Raw genomic sequence first — 18,987 nt, 5'->3', positions numbered from 1 at the left:
TAAGGCAATCTCAACAGAGAGAACAGCATGTATATAGCACAGATTGAGAAGTAAAGGGAACAAAGAGGGTAATGAATGGAAAAAATAAGCCAGGGGAGATGGGATCTAAGGAACAGGTGGAGATAAGGCTGTATTCACAGGAGACAAAAAATGGCTTAAAGGAAGAGATTCACCTGTAAATGGGAACAAGAGAATGGAGAGAGTTCAAGTTTATGATTACTTTATTTTTTTAACTCTTCTCTCTCCTGGAACAATGATCTGGGAGAAGGGCAAGGGGTACAAGGAGTGTGTGTGTGTGTGTGTGTGTTGGGGAGAGTGTTATGTGGAGGATGGAGAACAACATATTTACCTTCCATATAAGTTTTTATTGATACCAAGATGAGGTAAGTAGAACTCTGGTGTGGATCTGTGGGTTTGAGTCCAATAAGCTTTCTCTTTTACATTCATCTTATTTAAATCTTTGCTGTCACAGTGAAGAAATAATTTAGAAAACTTATAAAAGCAATTGAATTTAACACAGATTTTATTGCCCTATAAACAGTTATGATGTGACCAGTGGATATCAATGAAACTTCTTAATTATTTGATCTGAAAATGCATATTTAAAACATTAAACGATTGACTCTACTTTGTGCCAAGCTCTGCGGGTAGGCATATTTCATATCTTAAAAAGGCTTATAATTCATTCAGGGAGGCAAAAGCAAAATCTGTAATTAGAGGTTAGCCATAATGTTATGAAAGTGCCATGAGAATAGAGAGAGGGAATAAAATCATAAAGATATAAATAAACATATTTGAACTACAGGTGATGTATTATCTTAAATTACTTCTATATCATATGCCAGAGGGCCTTCAATGGAAAATCCTAGGTAGAAAGACACTCTTTCTATGTTCCTACCACTTCTGAGTGGACCTGAATAAACAGATATTACTGGTATTTTTATTTTTTCCTCTGTTCCATATTCTATAGAGATTAGCTTGCCTTCAGCCTGACCAGTTAGACGACGCAGGAGGTCTTTGACTTCATTTTTTTTCCACACATCCCCACTGTGCCAGAGGGAATTTGTGTTTTGTGCTTTATCAAAGTACTGCTCTATTTTGGCCTTGTGAACAATACTGTTTAGACCCTTCCTTTTGCCTAGATAGAAAAGTGTGCTTGCCTGCTTGGACCTGCACATGCGCTTGTACTGTCCCCTGAAGGATCTATTTAAGGATGAAACGTACTTTTCTATTAGTTTGGAATCTTGATCTAGCTCTTGATTTTCTGGCCAGAACAGGAGGCAGGCCAAGAAATAAGGGCCTGGATATTGATGACTTGGTCCTACAGATTGCAAGACCTCTCGGAGTTGTTTTTTTAGCGTGGTAAGTGGTTGAATAAACTTGGAGTTGGGCTTTAGACAACTGAGAATAATGTTGGCCAAAATGGAATTTTGTTTCTCATTTGTCATGTGCTTTTTTGAGTTTTGCTGCAGTAGGAAGGTATATTCATTCACTATACTTTCCATGGTGGCAGCATCTTTGTAGTTTGGATTAAGATATTCCAAGAGTCCAGCAAACCTATCTGCTCTCAGAGCTTCTAGCTTTTTCCTGCAATTCTCCTCCTGGAGTAATTGACTCTCTTTACTTTGTAATAGACATGGATCCAAATGACAGAAAAGTTCTGTGTATTTCCTGAAACAACGACTGACTTTCTTGCCTAACGTGATTTCCGCGATTTCTTTTTGGGTATACCTCATTTTCAGAAGAACCATATAATCAATAAAAAAGTCAAAGCACCTTTTCAGATCTGATTGTAAATTTTTTAGGTGGGATGTGAACTTGCTAAGAGCCAAATAACATTCATTTCTGGAATCAGGAGGAATGGTCCACTTTCCTGATAAAAATTGCACCATATGTTTTTTGGATAATTCATTTTCTTTGTGGAAAAAGGGAGTGAGCTGAAGAATCTGGATGGTGTAAAGACCAACTTCTATTTCACCCAAGAAACAAGCTGTATTATACATGTCATATCGTCTTTGGTACTTCTGTGGTGACCAGTTCTCGGTTTCATAGTTTTTACTATCAGTTTGCCTTTGGGATTCTTTGAAAGCTCTTGAGGCTTTTTCGGCAGCTTCTAGGAGATGTGTTAGGTCATTAACAGTAATGCTCCTACAGTTTTTGTTCCCATCCAACCACCATTTGATTTCACTTTTGTAGACTTGACCAAGTGTATCTGAAATATAGGAATTTTTAGGTGCTTTCATTTTGGCCTGACGTGCCCAGTCCAGAGCCGTGTTAAAGTCCTTCTCTTTAATGTAGAAATGTCTTGCTAAGGCTTGACAAATGAATGCATTTTGTGGGAATCGTCTACTTCCTGCACTCAAGACCTTTTCAATGTCTTTATTCTGTAAAGCTTCCATTAATGGGGAAAACAAAGTGTCTGTTTCATCTCCATACTCCTTGCGCTGTCTTGTAAGCAGAAGAGTTTGAACATCATGTTGAAATTTGTCTCTTCCTATTCCAGAATCATAGAATAAATTCTCTTCTAATATATTCAATGCAATTTGACATTTGTCCAAGTGATAGCTTCTTTCCAGTTCTTTTAGACAGTACACAGCAATCAGAGGGTGAATGATACGCACACCTGTGTATCTCCCATATTCTGCAACTTCCGTTTTTATTAGAAGTGTAGAATAAGTTCCCATCTTGTCTTCTAAGCTTTCAGGTTCCCAGGGTGTACTAGTGTATATGATTCCCAAAAATATTTCACACTGTGAAACTGAAATTGTAGAATCAGTAACATAAGAATTGAGTAAAGCCAGGAAGGAAATGAGTTGTGCTTCCTTTCTGTCAACATCCTGTCCTTTTAGGATATTCCTGACTACATTTTCTATATATGTTTCATCAAAATTGCTTTTCATGATCATGAAGGAATAAAAATTTTCACAGTTCTTGTGCTGCTTTTCAATTTCCTTCAGTTTGGCCCCAAAAGCTCTTTGTTCCTTGGAAGAAAGTTGGTAATTTAGTGCAATACTGTCTGCCAATTTTGCACTTTCATCTGGATTCCGGGATCTCATGCAGTTTAAGATAATTACCAATGTTTTTTCATATCGCAAATCCTTTTCTGCTAAAAGAGAATGGATGGCATTTTGTAGAAAGTAGACATTTTCTTGTTCTTCAAAATCATCCACAAGGAGAAGCACAGGAATGTAATCCTGATGGCTCTTTGCCCTATAGGTGACCAGATTGATCACTTGCTCTGCAATTTCTGCAAAATCAGTTGTCTTGTTTTTTAACACAGCACATCTGAAGTTTTTCTTTAAGTCCCAGAGAACATGCATAGCCAGTGTGGTACCCCCACAGCCTGGATGATGATAAAGATTGATGATTTTTGCAAATATTGGTTTAGGAGACTCTGCCCAGCAGTGTATTAAATCTTTAAGCTTTTCATAACTGTCCCTTTTAACAAAATCTGAAGAATAATTTTCAGAAGAAAAATAGAAGTTCCACCAGCATACTTTGCCACCTCGATAAAAGTGTTCTTCTTTTGATTTCTTAAACTCCAGGAATTTAGATTCGTCTTTCTCGATGTCTGTGTCTTTACACTCATTTTCACAGAGGATTTCCAGTGCAGTCAAGACATCCTCTTTCTTTTTCTCTAGGATAACTGAAGAAGATCCATGGGCAGGCAAAAACCTTCTTGATGACTGAGTCACCGATTTTAGTTTAAGGATGGTGCTGTTTACTAGTTCTATATTTAAAGTGGAAATACTGTGGTTTGTTAATTCATCTTCCATCTTCATTCTTGTTTGTAGTAGATCTTTCCATCGTTGATAAATATGTGAGTTTACAGAGATACACAACATATTTTCCATTCCTTTGAGAGCCTGATAGAAAGCCCAGAAAGTTTCAATGAGTGGATCTCCTGGGCTTTCCACTGAAGAGAGTAATAGAAACACTACCAAAAATTTTCCTCTTGTCATTATATTTTCATCTGTGAGAAATAAAATAAGTTTCCTGACTTCTGAAGCTCTTTCTCTCTGCCATAAATGTGGTTCTAGAGGTTTATGTGTCTCGCTTTTCAGGTCTGATCTGCCATTGCAGAAAATCCAGCTGGGCTGTTGGTAAAGATTAAGAGTAGAAATCTTCTCCCTCATGTTAGTTGTCTTGTCTTCATATTGATTTGGAAAGTGAAGGTTTGCCACCCGACTTTCTTTGTAAGCTTTGACCACTCCATTGATCATAGATTCAGGATCAAACTCCAACACAGCAAACCATTTAATTTCTTTTAAAAAATCTAAGTGCTTTATTTGGTTTGGATGGCATTTATTTGTTACAAGAATATACCAGTCATAGTATGAATTATCCAGTGAGTCTCGGTTTCCTATGAGAAGTTTAACCAGCTTTAGTCCTTCACTCTCCTTCTTGATTGCCTTCATTCCATACTCTTCTTCAGCCTCTTTTCTAGATGCTACCAGTGACTTTAAATTTTGTAAAAATGCTTTGAAATCTACATCCCGTTGCTTGGAATTGGCCAGGATATCCCTAGAGCTAGCCCCTTCTCTTACAAACAGTGAAAGATTTTGGTTTTGTTTCCATGTTTTATCTTTACAAATTTGCATCTGAATGTAGAAATATTTATCTTTACATATAGAGTGTTTTGGAATAATATCGACTTCAATGACAAATCTGTCAGATGGTGTATTGTTCTGCAGAAGGACTTCCACAAACCTTGGCTCCCGAATACACTTCTTGGCTTCATTGATCTCACTTTCTTCAAAATACTTTTTGATCATTACATTGAAGTGGTCAATGAAGGAAGCCTTATTGGTGATTTTCACACCAACAATTTCTCCATGGGGTTTATCCTTGACTCCAAAATGGATGGTGCCATTGGTGCGTGAATTCATACAAGCTGATGCAAATCGGAAGACTTCATTGCTGAATTTCATGTTAATGTCCGCTTCTGTGGCTGTTTCTGTGTTTGTGAGAGCTTTGAACTCATGTATTGGATCAATGAGATTGAGTGCTCCTGTTTCAGGTTGTAGAGTATAATGTTCTATGTAGCGATGGCTGTCATGGAACTGATCAAAAGGATATGGCATACAAGTCAATTGTTCAGGTTTTAGCTTACCCTTTTTCTTGTCTTTAGCATTTGCTACTTCATCTAACACATTTTCTTTCATAAGAATTGATTCTTGTTCTTTGATATCTCTGATCTCTCTGGGATCATAATCAATATTAGATGACATTGAATTTTCTTCTTCCTTTTTGGTTTGTTTTGGATTTTTTTGGTGTTCTGTTTTGGACGGTTTTGAATTATCTAATTGTCCCGGATCGTGATTGTCACTTTCAGGGGACTTACTATAAAATTTGTTATATGAACGTTTTATCAAAAGTGCTGGACCCCGTGGTAGCCCCATTTCTATAAGGTCCTTCTCAGTTAATTCCTGCAGGACTAATCCTGTTACTTCTTCACTGAGCAGAATTTGCCCATATTGCTCATTAATCTTAAGGTCTTCAGTTACCCATTTTTTCACATGCTCTTTGGTCCAGTCTTTGATCATTTCAGGTAAAGATACTTGTTTACTCATATCAAAGCTTCAACTTCTTCCTGAGAAAAAGCAATATAATAACTATTTTAGAATTATACTTTGTTATTGAAATCACATAGAAAATTATGTATACATTATCATACAGAAGATACATATATATATATGTATAATATTGCTCAAGGCTGATTCTTAAAACTGCTTGATACTTACTTTAGCTGTTTTACCATCCTAATTCATACCCTTGTTTCTTAGGTAACTCTAATTGTAATTATGAAATAAGCTGTAGCTGCTAGCTGGTGACACACCTTTTAGCCTTACAATAATTCTCCCTTTTAGCTTAACTTGGTGAAAGTTGGGTTGTTGTAACTTAAAACCAGAATCTTAAGTAATATAGAAATTGGTTTCCATAGCATATAGGAATATTGCAAATAAACTTTAAAGTAATGAAACTGGATAGGTAGAAGTGGGTTGAGGAACAGGAATCTACAGCTGGCTATCTTTGTTACATAGTAACAGAGCAGTTGGTTAAATAATCTTCTGTTTTCTTTTGGAACTCAAGCTGTTAGGCCACAAGGCTAGGGTTTGGGGGAACTTGGTAGCAAAATGTCAGGATAATTGATTTGATTGGCTAATTCTTGTGCTCTCAGGAGGTACCAAAAAGACTAGCTATAATTCAAGCTGGGCTCCCTGAAACTAGATAGGGAAAATAGTATGAGTTTTTAATTTTGTTAGAGCCATTTTCACCTAAATTGATATGAGGCTAATGAAGATCCTACAACTATGTACTTTGATGAATGGCAAGAGCTGCCTATTTTGGACTCCTAGAACAGGGGTTCTCAACCTTGGTTAAACATTAGAATCACTTGGCATTCCACACCTGAGACTGCATTAGTTGGTTGAGGGAGTGAGGGTGGTGTTGTCAGGCATTAGTACTTTTAAACATTTGCCTTGGTGCATCTATTGTGCGGACAAGACCAAGAGCAGTGGTTCTCAAGGTGTGGTCTCCAAACCAGCAGCATCAGCATCACTTAGAAGCTGGCTAGAAATGTAAATTCTCAGGCCCCCACTTAGACCTACTGAATCAGAATTTAAAAGATAAATCAATTAATTGGTTTAAGTAAACAGAAAATCAGAAAGTGAGAATATTTTAAGGACAGACAAAAAAACATTAAAGATCAAATGAAACAAAAACACTAGACTAAACTATAAAAAGAGAAAATGCAAGCATTTTAAACTAGGGGTCCCCAAATCTGGGGATCTGGACCAGTACCAGTCTCTAGCCTGTTAGAAACTGGGCTGCACAGCAAGAGGTGACTGGCTGGTGGGTGAGCTGGCAAAGCTTCATCTGTATTTACAGCCTCTCACCATATCTTGCATTACTGCCTGAGCTCCACATCCCGCCAGATCAGTGGCGGCATTAGTTTCTCATAGGAGTGAAAACCCTGTTGTGAACTGTGCATATGAGGGATCCAGGCTGCACACTCCTTATGAGAATCTCATGCCTGATGATCAGTCACTCTGTCCCATCACCCCAAATGGGACCATCTAGCTGCAGGAAAACAAGCTCAGGGCTCCCACTGAGTCTACATTATGGTGAGTTGTATAATAATTTCATTATATTTTACAATGTAATAATAATAGAAATAAAGTGCACACAAAATGTAATGCCCTTGAATAAACTCAAAAACATCCCCCACTACCCTGTGGAAAAATTGTCTCCCATGAAGCCGGTCCCTGGTTCCAAAAAGGTTGGGGACTGCTGTTTCAAATGATTTGTAATTTTTAGTTTCCTTAGGTTTAAGGAACCTAAGGTTTTTAAAAAAATTTAATGTACAGCCAGTCACAAAGTCTAGCCAAACTGCAAATTTGAACCATCTGTGCTTGGAGCTTCTTGGAAAAGTTCACCAGAAAGTCCCCTTGAAGTTATGTATGGAGAATAAGCTAACTGGGGCTTCAGCTTGCAGCCCTGTGATTGGCCACAGAGGAAACTTGCACTACACATTTATGGTGTGAATACCATATTTGCACCGGGATGATTTACCCCATCTACAGGCATGCAACCACTGAGCCTAGCAGCTTCCACTTGCCTTGGTAAAACTGTTCCTGGTTGTCTTAATGTCTTGAATTCTCTTACTTACTCTGGCTTCAGTCTGCAGATCACAACTAGTCCTGGGCCAATTAGCAGAACCATGAGCAACTGACACAATGAATGCTATAAATGTATTTTAGATGATCAATTCAGTTCATCTGTAGCGTAGACAGAAGTCACTTGTGGGTCTTAGGGGGTCCCACAAAAATTAGCCCATATATTGTAACTAGCGATGTGTTATTTATCTTAAATAGTGTCATCTGTTCATTCATTCAACACATATTTAATGAGCACCTATTATGTACCAGGCATCATGCTCAGGAAAAACAGTGATAATCAAAACAGATGTGAAGCTCTTTCATGATATTTATTGTCCATTGGAGAAGATAAAAAAATGAAATAAGTCTCACACACACACACACACACACTCAAAAAAGTTTATACTGACAAAGTGTGGTAGTGCTTTTTGTCAGACACAAGGAGTCTAGGCCTGGGATATATGAGGAAGAAGAGAGTGGGAACATTGGGTAGGTGAAGTTAAGGGAACTGCTGGAGTCACGTGGGAGGCAATTGAGGGAGAAAGCCTGGGGGATAGAGTTAGGGAATAAGAAATAGTCTACTTGGTGGACCTGCCAAAGGCCCCTTTAATGGGTCTAAGGGGTATGACATAGTGCTGTTCCAGCAGTGGGCAGTTCCTACTCCTGCACCCAGAGCCAGGGCACTGGTCCTGCCGTAGAGTACTCCGGGGCAGATGGAGCTTGGGAGCCTGGTAGGCTCATCCCTGATCTTCCCATCTCCCCTGCCGAGGCCCTAAGTGTCATCTCGGGTAAGACTGAGAGAGGGGCCCTGCCTCATCTGTTTACAAGCATTATATAAAACCAATAGTATAAGCAGTTATTAATAAACATATCCTTAATGAAAACTTTTTTTGAAGTCATTACATGTGAGATAACTACCATAGTATTTTAAATCTTAGTCTTAAGATATTTCATACTTTGAAAATTTGCTGAATACTTACTTTTTATATATTTTATACAGTTTTTAGGCATTTTAACACATTTTGTATTAAATACATTTTGTATTAAAATGTAGGAAGCTGAAGGGAAGAGGACACTTGTGTCCTCAGATACCATTTCTGTCATAATTATTGGTGGCTCAATAGACATGTCATTGATCCTTCCAATACGATGGCCTCTCACCCAATTGACTTTTATCTTGACATCAACCCACCTCTATTCCCATGGTCATATCCTTGACCTTATCATTACTATTTTATGGATTGAATTATATCGCACCAAAATTCAGGCGCTGAAGTCCTAACCTCCAGCACCTTAGAATGTGACTTTATTTGGAGACAGGATTGTTGTAGATGTAATTAGTTGACATGAAGTTATAGTGGACCCTAATCCAACATGACTGAGGTTTTTGTAAAAAGGGGAAACTTGGGCTTGCTTACACACTGGGAGAACAGTATGTGAAGACGAAGGCAGAGGTCAGCGTGATGTTTCTACAAGCCAAGAATCACCAAAGATTGCCAGCATGCTACTGTGAGAGGCATGGAAGAAATTCTCCCTTGTAGCCCTCAGAAGGAACCCACCCTGCCAATAGCTTGATCTTGGACTTCTAGTCACAAGAGTTCTGAGATAATACATTTCTGTTGTTGAAGTGACTCTGTGCTACTTTGTTATGGCAGCTCTAGCCAACAAATACAGTTACCGAGAACTACAAGCCCTCCGTCCTCTCTGTTTCAAACACTTCCGTGTCCCTACCATCTCCTGCCCCTCAGGCCCACTGCCTTTAGTGCTCAAACACTAGTAAGTATTTCTTTAACACCAACACCTTCGATCTATGGATTCTACTACTGTGTCACTTTTCCTCACTCCATTCATGTTTCACTTTTCATCTTTTACTGACTTAATTTTTTTGATTATTCATTATCATGACTTATTTTTCTCCTCTCTGGTACACTCTTATAGTTAAACTACAATGCTAGTTACATCCACCACTCAGTCCCCACTCAGTCCCCAACAGCTTGTCAGAGCATGGCTGGAGAATGGCCCTCCATACCCTGGCTGGAAAATGGCTGGACAATGGCCCTCTGCACCCTGACTGGAGCATGCTGGACAATGGCCCTCCACACCCTCACTGGAACATGGTTGGACAATGGGCCTCCACACTGACTGGAGCATGCTGGACAATGGCCCTTCATACTCTGACTGGAGCATGCTGGACAATGGCCCTCCACACCCTGACTGGAGAATGCTGGACAATGGCCCTCCACAGCCTGACTGGAACATGGCTGGACAATGGCCCTTCATACTGTGACTGGTCTCACCTTAATGCTGTCAGCTACCATGCTTTATTTCTCTGCTTTAGTCAACCTCTCCACTTGCAGTAGTCACTCTCTTATTCTCCTAAACGATCATTTCGCTGTCTCTCCTCTCTCATCAAACTTACAACACCTCCTCACCACGGTCACCTTGTTTCCCGTTTAAACCGGCAGAATTGAAGAAATCCAAAGAGAGCTTCTCCAAACTCCTGAAACCACATCTACCCATCAACCTGCTTCTTCACTTTTCTTCTGTTACTACATCATATGTTAGTTTGTGTTCTCTGCATGTTCTGCCCACATGCCTAGTGAGGTCAACCTCTCCACTTGCAGTAGTCCTTGCATCCCTCTCACCTATTCAGGAAGTTGCTCCAGAAAGTGTCCCCTCTCTATTTGGCTTCTTCAGTCTTTCCTCATCTACTAGATCTCCTTCAGCAATCACGCATGTTTATTTTTTTCATGTTAAGCAAGACTCTTTGGAAACTACTCTTCCCCACATTTCTGCTTTTCTTCACAGTAGATCTGTCTACACTTTCCGTTTCGTGTTTCTCTTCTTCCACTCACTTTAGAAGTCACGCCAATTAGGCTTTGGCCTCACTCCTCCACTAAAATTGCACTTGGTATTGCTACAGACAGTTCTTGACAGAGCAGCAGCACTTGAAACAAGTGATTGCTCTCTTTTCCTTGGATTACTCTCCTTGCAGGCTTTTGGGACACTACCTTTCCTGATTTTTCCTCCTCCTTTTCTGGCTAGTCCTTCTCAGTTTCCTCTGCTGGTTCTTCCTTAACTCTCCACCTCTAAATGTTGAAGTGCCTCTCAGACCTAGCCTCTTTTCTATCTAGAGTTCTATCTAGAGTTTCTCCCTATGAATCTCATCTATCTTGCATTTAAACGCAATCTGTATGCCTATGACTTCCAAATTAACATGATCGGCCCTGGCTTCTGCCATGATGTCCATATATCTGCCTTCTTTATGTTCACCTAGATATACGACAGTCCTAAAACGAACATGGCCAAAATTGATCTCCTGATATCTGCCCCTCCTACTCCAAACTTGCTCCTCCTACAGTCTTATCAGTTAATGGAACTTGTCAATTGTTCAAGGCAAAAACCTTGGCAGCATTTTTGACTGCTTTTTTTTTCACTCATTGTATTAGCAAATACTTTCAATCACACCTTCACAGTATATCCAGAATTCCACCCTTTCCCACTATCCCTACTGCTACCACCCTGTTCTAGGCCATCATCTCTTTCCTGGATTATTTTTGTTACCTGGTCTCTCTGACTCTGGCTTTGCCCTACCGCCATGCCATTCACTCTATTTTCAACACAACAGCCCACCTGATCCTGTTCAAAAGTGTAAGTGTGATCATGTCACTGACTCTTAGTCAGTGTCCTCTGCTCAAAACTTTTATCTGACTTCTCATCTCGCATGGAGTAAAAGCCAAAGTCCTTAAATAAGGTCTGACATGATATGTCCACCCCACTGTCTTTTTGACCTCATTACTTCCTGTCACTTCCCTCCAGCTGCCCAGTTGTCTTACTGTTCCTCAAACATGCCAGCCGTGCAGCCACACGAGGCCTTTGCACTACCTGTTCCCTCTGCTTGGAATGATTTTCCTCCAGATGCCAACACAGCTCACACCCTCACCTTTTTAGCTCTTTACTCAAATTCAGTAAGGCTTTTCTTGCTCATCTTTCTTAAAATTTCAGTCCTTTCTCCAGCACTTCCCATTGCTCTTCCCTGCTTCAAGTTTTCACTTTAGATTTATGTACTATACATTTTACTTAATTATATTTCTCATTGTGTGTCAGCAACTGGAATATAACCTCCATGAGAACAGGCATTTTTGCCTGTCATTCATGCATGAATCACCAGGGCCTGACATAAAATAAGCACTCAATAAATATTTGTTGAATGAGGAAATTAACATTTTTAGATTAGTGAAACAATTGAATTGTATTTGGGAAATATCTTCATGTTGTCATCTATGAGACCAAAACCAACTCCAGCATCTGGGTTAGCTGGTCATAATTAGTAAGAAAAGAGTTTACTTTTCAGAAAGAAAAGTCAGTAAACATTTTATTCTTCATCTAACAGGCAAATTACAGAGACTTGATGTCCTATTGTAAGCTCCAGTTTTCTAACACTTCTCCTCAGGTTTTGGTGTCTCACAGTCCCTGAGTGAGCATTTTTCTCAGATAGGGTTTTCCCTGGAGGAGATCTCTTTCTACCCTAGGTCCTCAGTGAGCCGGAACCCCAGGGCTTCAGGGTCACCCTCCACTGTTTTAACTGCTGTTGCTGCTTTAGGCAACAAACTCTCCTCTGGAGATGCTCTTACTGTGCACCATAGACTGGCTCTGTTTAGGTGTGAGGCAGTATTTTCTCCTAGCCAGTGTCCTCTCTCAGTAATTCAAGCTACCCATCCTTTCTTTGGGTCACCCCAAATACTGTAAGGAAGAACTCTAGATTTTTCTCTTCTGTGACTACAGTAATTCTTATAGACCCCAGCACTCTACAAGAAGCAGCGTTTTAGGAATTTCCTGCTTAGCAACCATTACATGCCCAGAGACACTGTGTGTGCTGGGTGGTGGCGTGGGGGATAGCAGAGGGCTTGTCTTTGTGTCTTTGTGTTACCTGACAGCATGACAGCTTTCCCTCACTTTCTTCTTTATTGATTGACTTCTGTCAGGAACTACCATGGAGATAGAAACACCCTTCTCAAATAGGGCGACTGGCATCTGTGCTCCTCAAGCCTCGAGTCTTTTTATCTTTACCTTGTCTTAGAGGTTTCCCAATGGTTCAAAGATGAAGACTCCACACCCTGACTGGAACATGGCTGGACAATGGCCCTCTACACCCTGACTGGAGTATACTGGACAATGGCCCTTCACACCCTGACTGAAACATGGCTGGACAATGGCCCTCCATACCATAACTGGTCCCACCTTAATGCTCTCAGCTACCATGCTCTATTTCTCTGCTTTAGTCACTCTTTTATTCTCCTAAATGATCATTTCATCGTTTCTCCTCTCTTATCAAAACTACAATGCCTCCTCACCACGGTCACCTTGCTTCCTGTTTAAACCAGCAGAACTGAAGGAATCCAAAGAGAGCTTCTCCAAACTCCTGAAACCACATCTACCCACCGACATGCTTCTTCACTTTTCTTCTGTTACTACATCATGTGTTAGTATGATAACATATAACATGAAAATATTTCTCAGCCAGAATTCCACCATTTCCCACCCCTATGTTGGTAGCTGAGAAGATATTTAAAAACTTGAAGCTATTATGTATCCAATATTACTTTCATGTGAATTTTGCCCTCTGTTAATTATAAGCATCTTATATGATCTATAATCCATAGGTAGTTGGAGCTGTTATTTAATTCAGGTGACAATGATTTGGGCAAAAGGCTTTAATAATGCTTTGACATAACTCTTCAGCTCTTTCTGTGACTTAAGCCTTACACCCTAGACTGCAGGCATAGTTTTAAACATGAGGGCTTTCATGTTTAGCAAGAAGCTACATAGTGTGTATAAAGGTGGAGGAGTTGTGATCAGAAAAACGATGTCATGATTAAATTATGTCTCTTCTCAGTGAGCCTGTTTTCCCACTTATAATACAGGAAAATTGGACCAGAACTAGTGTTGTCTTAGCTGTTGCTTGTTTTTGTTCTGCTTCTTCAAATAAATGCACCTGAAACTGCAATATCTAACATGGATAAAGGTGTAGCTGCTCTGGTTGGAGCTGGGCAGAAGACCTTCACCTTAACTCTATTCTGTTCTGGGATAATTTTGAAACACAGAGTTCTCTTTAGTTGTACACTGGGCCCTCCCTATCAGTGGGTACCACATCTGTGGATTCAACCAACCACAGATTGAAAATATTTGAAAAAAAATTGCATCTGTACTGAAAATGTACAGACTTGTTTTCATTGTCACTATTCCCTAAACAATAAATACAGTATAACAACTATATAATATTACATTGCACTAGGCATTATAAGTAATCTAGAGATGACTCAAAGTACACGGGAGGATGTGTATAGGTTATATGCAAATACCTTGCCATTTCACATTAGGGATTTGAGCATGTACAGGTTTTGGTATCTGCGCAGGTCCTGGAATGGATCCCCTACAGATAATAAATTTTAGGATCTACTGCCTAAGGACTATTATTTTTCTCTCTTTAGGGACTAAGCAGGAAGGATCAAACTGGCCTGCCCTTGGCAAGCTCTGGTGCTCACCCTCATGTTTAGGAGGCTGGGCCTCACTGGGCTCACTCACCTCACTGGGCTCACTCACTCACTTTCCGTGCCTCCAGGAAAGGATGCTCAGAATCCCAGCTGCAGCCCAGCAGGCCCACCCCTGCTCTGATGCTCTGTGTAGCTGAAACCACAAAGCAAAAGTTAGTTTTATTTTCTTGAAGTGCAAGTTCAAGTTAGGTATTTCTTCCCATAGTCTCTATACAAGCTAGTTGTGCATAAAAGTCTTACATAAAATGATGGCTAAACCTTGGAGGATTTTATTCTTTAATTAAATGTAACTTATAGGACAGAGTATGGCATAGCTGCACATGGCTACAATTTTCTACACGGTTTTGTATGCTTGGATTCCTGATCTCCTGGTCTACGTTTTACCCAGGTTTTTTAGCCTCACCCCCAGAGCTTTCCACCTCTAGAAATATGCTGCACCCTCGCCATGCTTGCTGGAAAATTTCTTTTTTAAAAATTCTGCAATCAGCACACGTTACATCGATTGATTCTCATATAAAAATAGTGATATTTCTCATTCCTTTTAAAATGGTTTCATAAGAAATAGCTTATGCACACTTTCAAGTATGTTCATTTTCAAAGTTCTGTTTTACTTTTTATAATTAGTTTTTAAAGACAGCTTTTAAAGAGAGTTGATTAAACAAGATTTTAATGATTAGAAACTTACCAGGGCCTTTCTGAAAACTTCTATCTTTATATTAGAAACATGAAATAAGTCTTCATGAGGCTGTTTGATCTGGATCCCTTAGATTAGTTCTCTTTTCTTGATAAATTGCAAGAGTCACGTTCTGGAAAGCAGCTATGAGGAAGCAGAGCTGTAGGCAGAACAGACTTGGTCCTTGTTCAGTTTGCCAGAGGATATACTTATTGAGAACGTATTGCATAAAACAATGATATCACAATCAATTAAAATGCAATAGACTGGACTGCTGCTTAGGAAATGTTTATGAAACAGATTTTCCCTCCTAACTTTCTACTATGAAAATGTTCAAACATACAGAAAATTTGAAAGAATAGTGAGAAGAATACCCTTCTCCTGGGTAGCATCTCTTTGTATACTTACTTCTAAGAAAATAAATGAACCTTAAAAAGTATGTGGCAGGTACACTTTATCTCTCTTCCAGCATTCCACATTCAATGTAGAGCAAATCCTATGGGGTGTATCTTCAAAATATACCCAGCATTTGACTACCTGACACCGCTACCACCTGGTCCAAGCCTTCCTCTTCTCTCTCCTGGATTATAGGAATAGCTTCCTTGCCAGGTTCCCTCTTGCTGTTATTGATCTCTTCAGGGACTTCTCAAAAAAGCAGCCAGAATGACCCTGTTAAAATGTAAATAACATCATATCAATGTTGTGTCCAACCCTGTCTGTGGCTTTCCATCTGACAAGGCCTCACACAGTCTGGTACCGTGCTAATCCTCTGATATTAGGTCTTTATTTTTCCCTCTAAATCAGGCCCAGTCCCCTGAACTCCTCGTTGCTTCCTGAAGGAAGCACCTGCCCCTGTTTCCAGCCACTACACCTGTTTTCCCTTCCTGGAATGTCCTTGGATACCAGCAGGCTCACTCTCTCACTTTGTTGAGATCTTTTGTCAAATGCCACCTTCTCAGCAAGGCACTGTTTGGCCAGCCTACTGAAAACTTTATCCCACCTCCCAACATTTCCTATTCCTCTTCTGGCTTCATTTTTTATCTACTTAGGACTTACAAGCAGCAAATATTTTATATATTTTAACCTATTTACTTTGTTTATTTTCTGTCCCACACATTATTCTATGCACTCCATAAGGACAAATTTCTTTACATTTTGTTCATTATCTGGCATTGCCTAGCACATAATAGCTTCTTAACAAAAATCTGTTAAATGAGTAACACATTTTCTTAGAGTAGTTAAAAGTAATGAATATTTGAAAGGCCTTGAGCTACCAGTGTCTGTGGGTCAAAGGACTTCCTCATTTTCCTAGGGAAATTATTTCACTTGGCTGGAACTCCAGATAGAAATCTGGGGAAATCTCTTTACTGTGCTACCCGTTAGGCCAGAACTAACTCCAGCTTCTATCATCTGGTCACAAATAATGAAAAGGAAGTTTTTTTTCAAAAGGAAAGCAAAATGAATGAATATATTTTCTCCTGCAGTTTTTGTAGATACCCTAGTTACAGAATACACCTTACCAACTTTCTGCTGTGTCATTCACAGTCACCGAATGAGGCCATTTCTCACACAGTGTTTTCCCTGGAGGAGGTCTCTTTTGACTCTAGGTCCCCAGTGTCCTAAGACCTTTGCTGTTTTCACCCTCTGCCTTTGCTGGGAAGCTGCTCTTCTGGCAAGGGACTTACACTTTCCACAGACACAATCTGCTCAGGTGAGATGCAATACCTTCTTTTAGCCAGTGTCCTCTTTCAGAAATTTAACCAGCCAGTCTCTCTCTGGAAATGCTAAAGATGGAAAAAACAGACTCCAGATTTTTTCTTTTGTTTTAGCCAGTACAATTTTAAGAGCATCTGGATGTATGCTGTTGGAACTAAGTAACAATCAAAATGACCATGATTAGTATGGACAAATTTTATGATTTCCTTGACATAAGTCTTGGCTTTCTAGGGGCCCTCAGTGTCCTGTTTTGAAACAATTGTGAACACAAATCTTATCTTTAGCAATGTTGGTTATTGACAAAGGAATTGCAGGTTGCCATCCTCAACACTCCAGTTTTCTCTCTTTGATGTTCAGCAAGAATTACCAAGTCAGCAAACTCTCAGGGACAAGCCCACCCCATCTTTGAGAGACCCTCAGCAACACCGCCGATATCCATGCCCTAGGGAGGTGTTCTGCTCTGCAGGATTCTTAGAACTGATGTAGGGGAAAAACACTTCAGAATCTGGCTGTAGCCCAGGAGAGCTACCCACACCCTCCTCGCATAGTCTGGCAGACAGAAGCCACACAAGCAAGTTAGTTTCGTTTTCCTGAAGAACACTTTGTATTTTTTTTCTTAGTTTTCAACCAGATTGCTGAATAAGATGTATGTGAATGAAATACTTTAATAGAATAATATTTAGCCTCTGCAGAGTATTACCTTTGATAAAATGTAAAAGTTTTAATAACATCTTACGTTATGAAGACAGAATTTTGTGTAATTACACAAGATCACAGGTGCCTTTAGAATCTTCAGTGCTTAAATTCCTGACCCTGTTTGCATCGTTTCTCTATCCTCCTTTCCAAAGCCTGCCCACAATCAGAAACCCTACCACCATCCTAATTACACTTAATGGTACGTTTCTTTTTAGAAGAGCACTTATAAAATTATTATCAGTTAAGTATACTGACATGTATTTAATCCATTGATTTTTCTAATTACTCTAGTATTTTTATAAGTAATGGTTTATGTACAAACATATATTTATATATTTATATAAAAAGTACAGCTGAAGTTTTAAAAAATAGCTGTCGCCTCAAAAGCATAACAAATAAAGGTTTAATGATTCAGTTTACTTACCAGGATTTTCCTGAAAATGTCATCGTTTTATATCAGAAACTTGAAACAGGCCATTTGAACTTTTGCTGTCTCATTCCTCGTCTGATGGCTAGGAGACATGAGTGTAAGGATCCTTTTTTAAAAACTAAAGCATTAAATTGTGAAGTCTTCTGTTCTGCCGGTGCTCTGACTTTCTGAGGGTGTGTCAGAGTGCCAGTTCAGAAGCAGGAGGAAGTTGAAATATAGAGAGTTTCAGTTTTGCTTTAGAACATTCCTTTTTCTTGGGTTTAGAAGGATCTAAAATGTTTTTTAATCAATAACATTACCAAAAATATCAATAAATTTGAACCACTGCTTAGAAACTGTTTACCAGGCAGATTTTTAAGTTATAAGAGTTAAGAAATAAGGAAACAACAAACAAACAAACAAAAAAACCCAATGACCCAAAAAACTACCTACAGGACAAAGATAATGGAAATACCAGGGAGAAAATTAATATGTCAGTGCAATCTAAGTTCCTGTTACTGGTTGAATTGTGTCCCCCAAACATTCATATGTTAAAGTCCTAATCCTCACTACCTCCGAATGTAACTGTATTTGGAGATAAGGTCTTTCAGGAGGTAATTAAGTTAAAATGAGGTCATTAGAGTGACTGTAATTCAATCTGACTGTGTCCTTGTAAGAAGATGAGATTGGGACACAGACACATACAGAGGGAAGACCATGTAAAGACACAAAGAAAAGATGGCCATCTACAAGCCAAGGAGAGAGACATCAGAAGAAACCAACCCTGATGATGTCAGAGACATTCGAACCAGAGTGACTCCATTTTGAATGAGGGCTACGAAAATGAGGCTGAGACTTGCTGGGCTGCCTTCTCAGAAAGGTAGGCATTCCTAGCCTCTAGATGTTTATGATTAAGGGAGCAAATTAATAATATTTACTAAACAGACCCTGACTTGGGAGTGTCCAGATATCCCAATATCTGGAGAACAAAGGCATTCTTAATTTTGCTTTAAAGAAAATAATATTGATTCTTGCAAAATACACTAATTAAGAAAATTAATTCTTTATCAGAAACCCTTGTAGCAAAACACATCTCCCCATATATACAAGCATTGTACCTAGGGTGGATGTATTCCTCCTCTTACTTTCGGGAACATCCTACTCTGTCTGTGGAGTAGCTGTCCTTTTACCACTGTACTTTCTTAATAAACTTGCTTTCACTTTGCACTGTGGACTCGCCCTGAATTCTTTCTTGCGTGAGCTTCAAGAACCCTCTCT

The 18,987-nt window shown here is 39.4% G+C and overlaps 1 protein-coding gene across 7 annotated transcripts; it reads right to left on the bottom strand.

The window, feature by feature from the left end:
- Window positions 1–344: 344 nt before the first annotated feature.
- On the bottom strand, window positions 345–17,948 carry SAMD9L (sterile alpha motif domain containing 9 like). Of its 7 annotated transcripts, none has more exons than XM_054495949.2 (6): window positions 17,725–17,948; window positions 16,409–16,672; window positions 15,426–15,557; window positions 14,901–15,048; window positions 14,247–14,348; window positions 345–5,593 (listed from the first exon to the last, which is right to left on the bottom strand). In XM_054495949.2, the coding sequence occupies exon 6, from the start codon at window positions 5,571–5,573 to the stop codon at window positions 819–821; it is 4,755 nt and encodes a 1,584-aa protein (XP_054351924.1). In that variant the 5' UTR covers window positions 5,574–5,593; window positions 14,247–14,348; window positions 14,901–15,048; window positions 15,426–15,557; window positions 16,409–16,672; window positions 17,725–17,948; the 3' UTR covers window positions 345–818. The 7 variants fall into 7 exon arrangements, with proteins under 7 accessions (XP_054351924.1, XP_054351926.1, XP_054351925.1 ...); XM_054495951.2 differs by having other exon boundaries at window positions 16,614–16,672; window positions 17,725–17,915; XM_054495950.2 differs by having other exon boundaries at window positions 15,297–15,557; window positions 17,725–17,913.
- Window positions 17,949–18,987: the final 1,039 nt, after the last annotated feature.

Source organism: Pongo pygmaeus, chromosome 6 (assembly GCF_028885625.2).
Source record: "Pongo pygmaeus isolate AG05252 chromosome 6, NHGRI_mPonPyg2-v2.0_pri, whole genome shotgun sequence".
NCBI lineage: Eukaryota > Metazoa > Chordata > Mammalia > Primates > Hominidae > Pongo > Pongo pygmaeus.
This window is presented reverse-complemented; position numbering and strand designations above follow the sequence as displayed.

Coding starts and splice junctions, on each gene's coding strand:
- SAMD9L (XM_054495949.2), bottom strand. CDS start 5,573: ATGAGTAAACAAGTATCTTTACCTGAAATGATCAAAGACTGGACCAAA.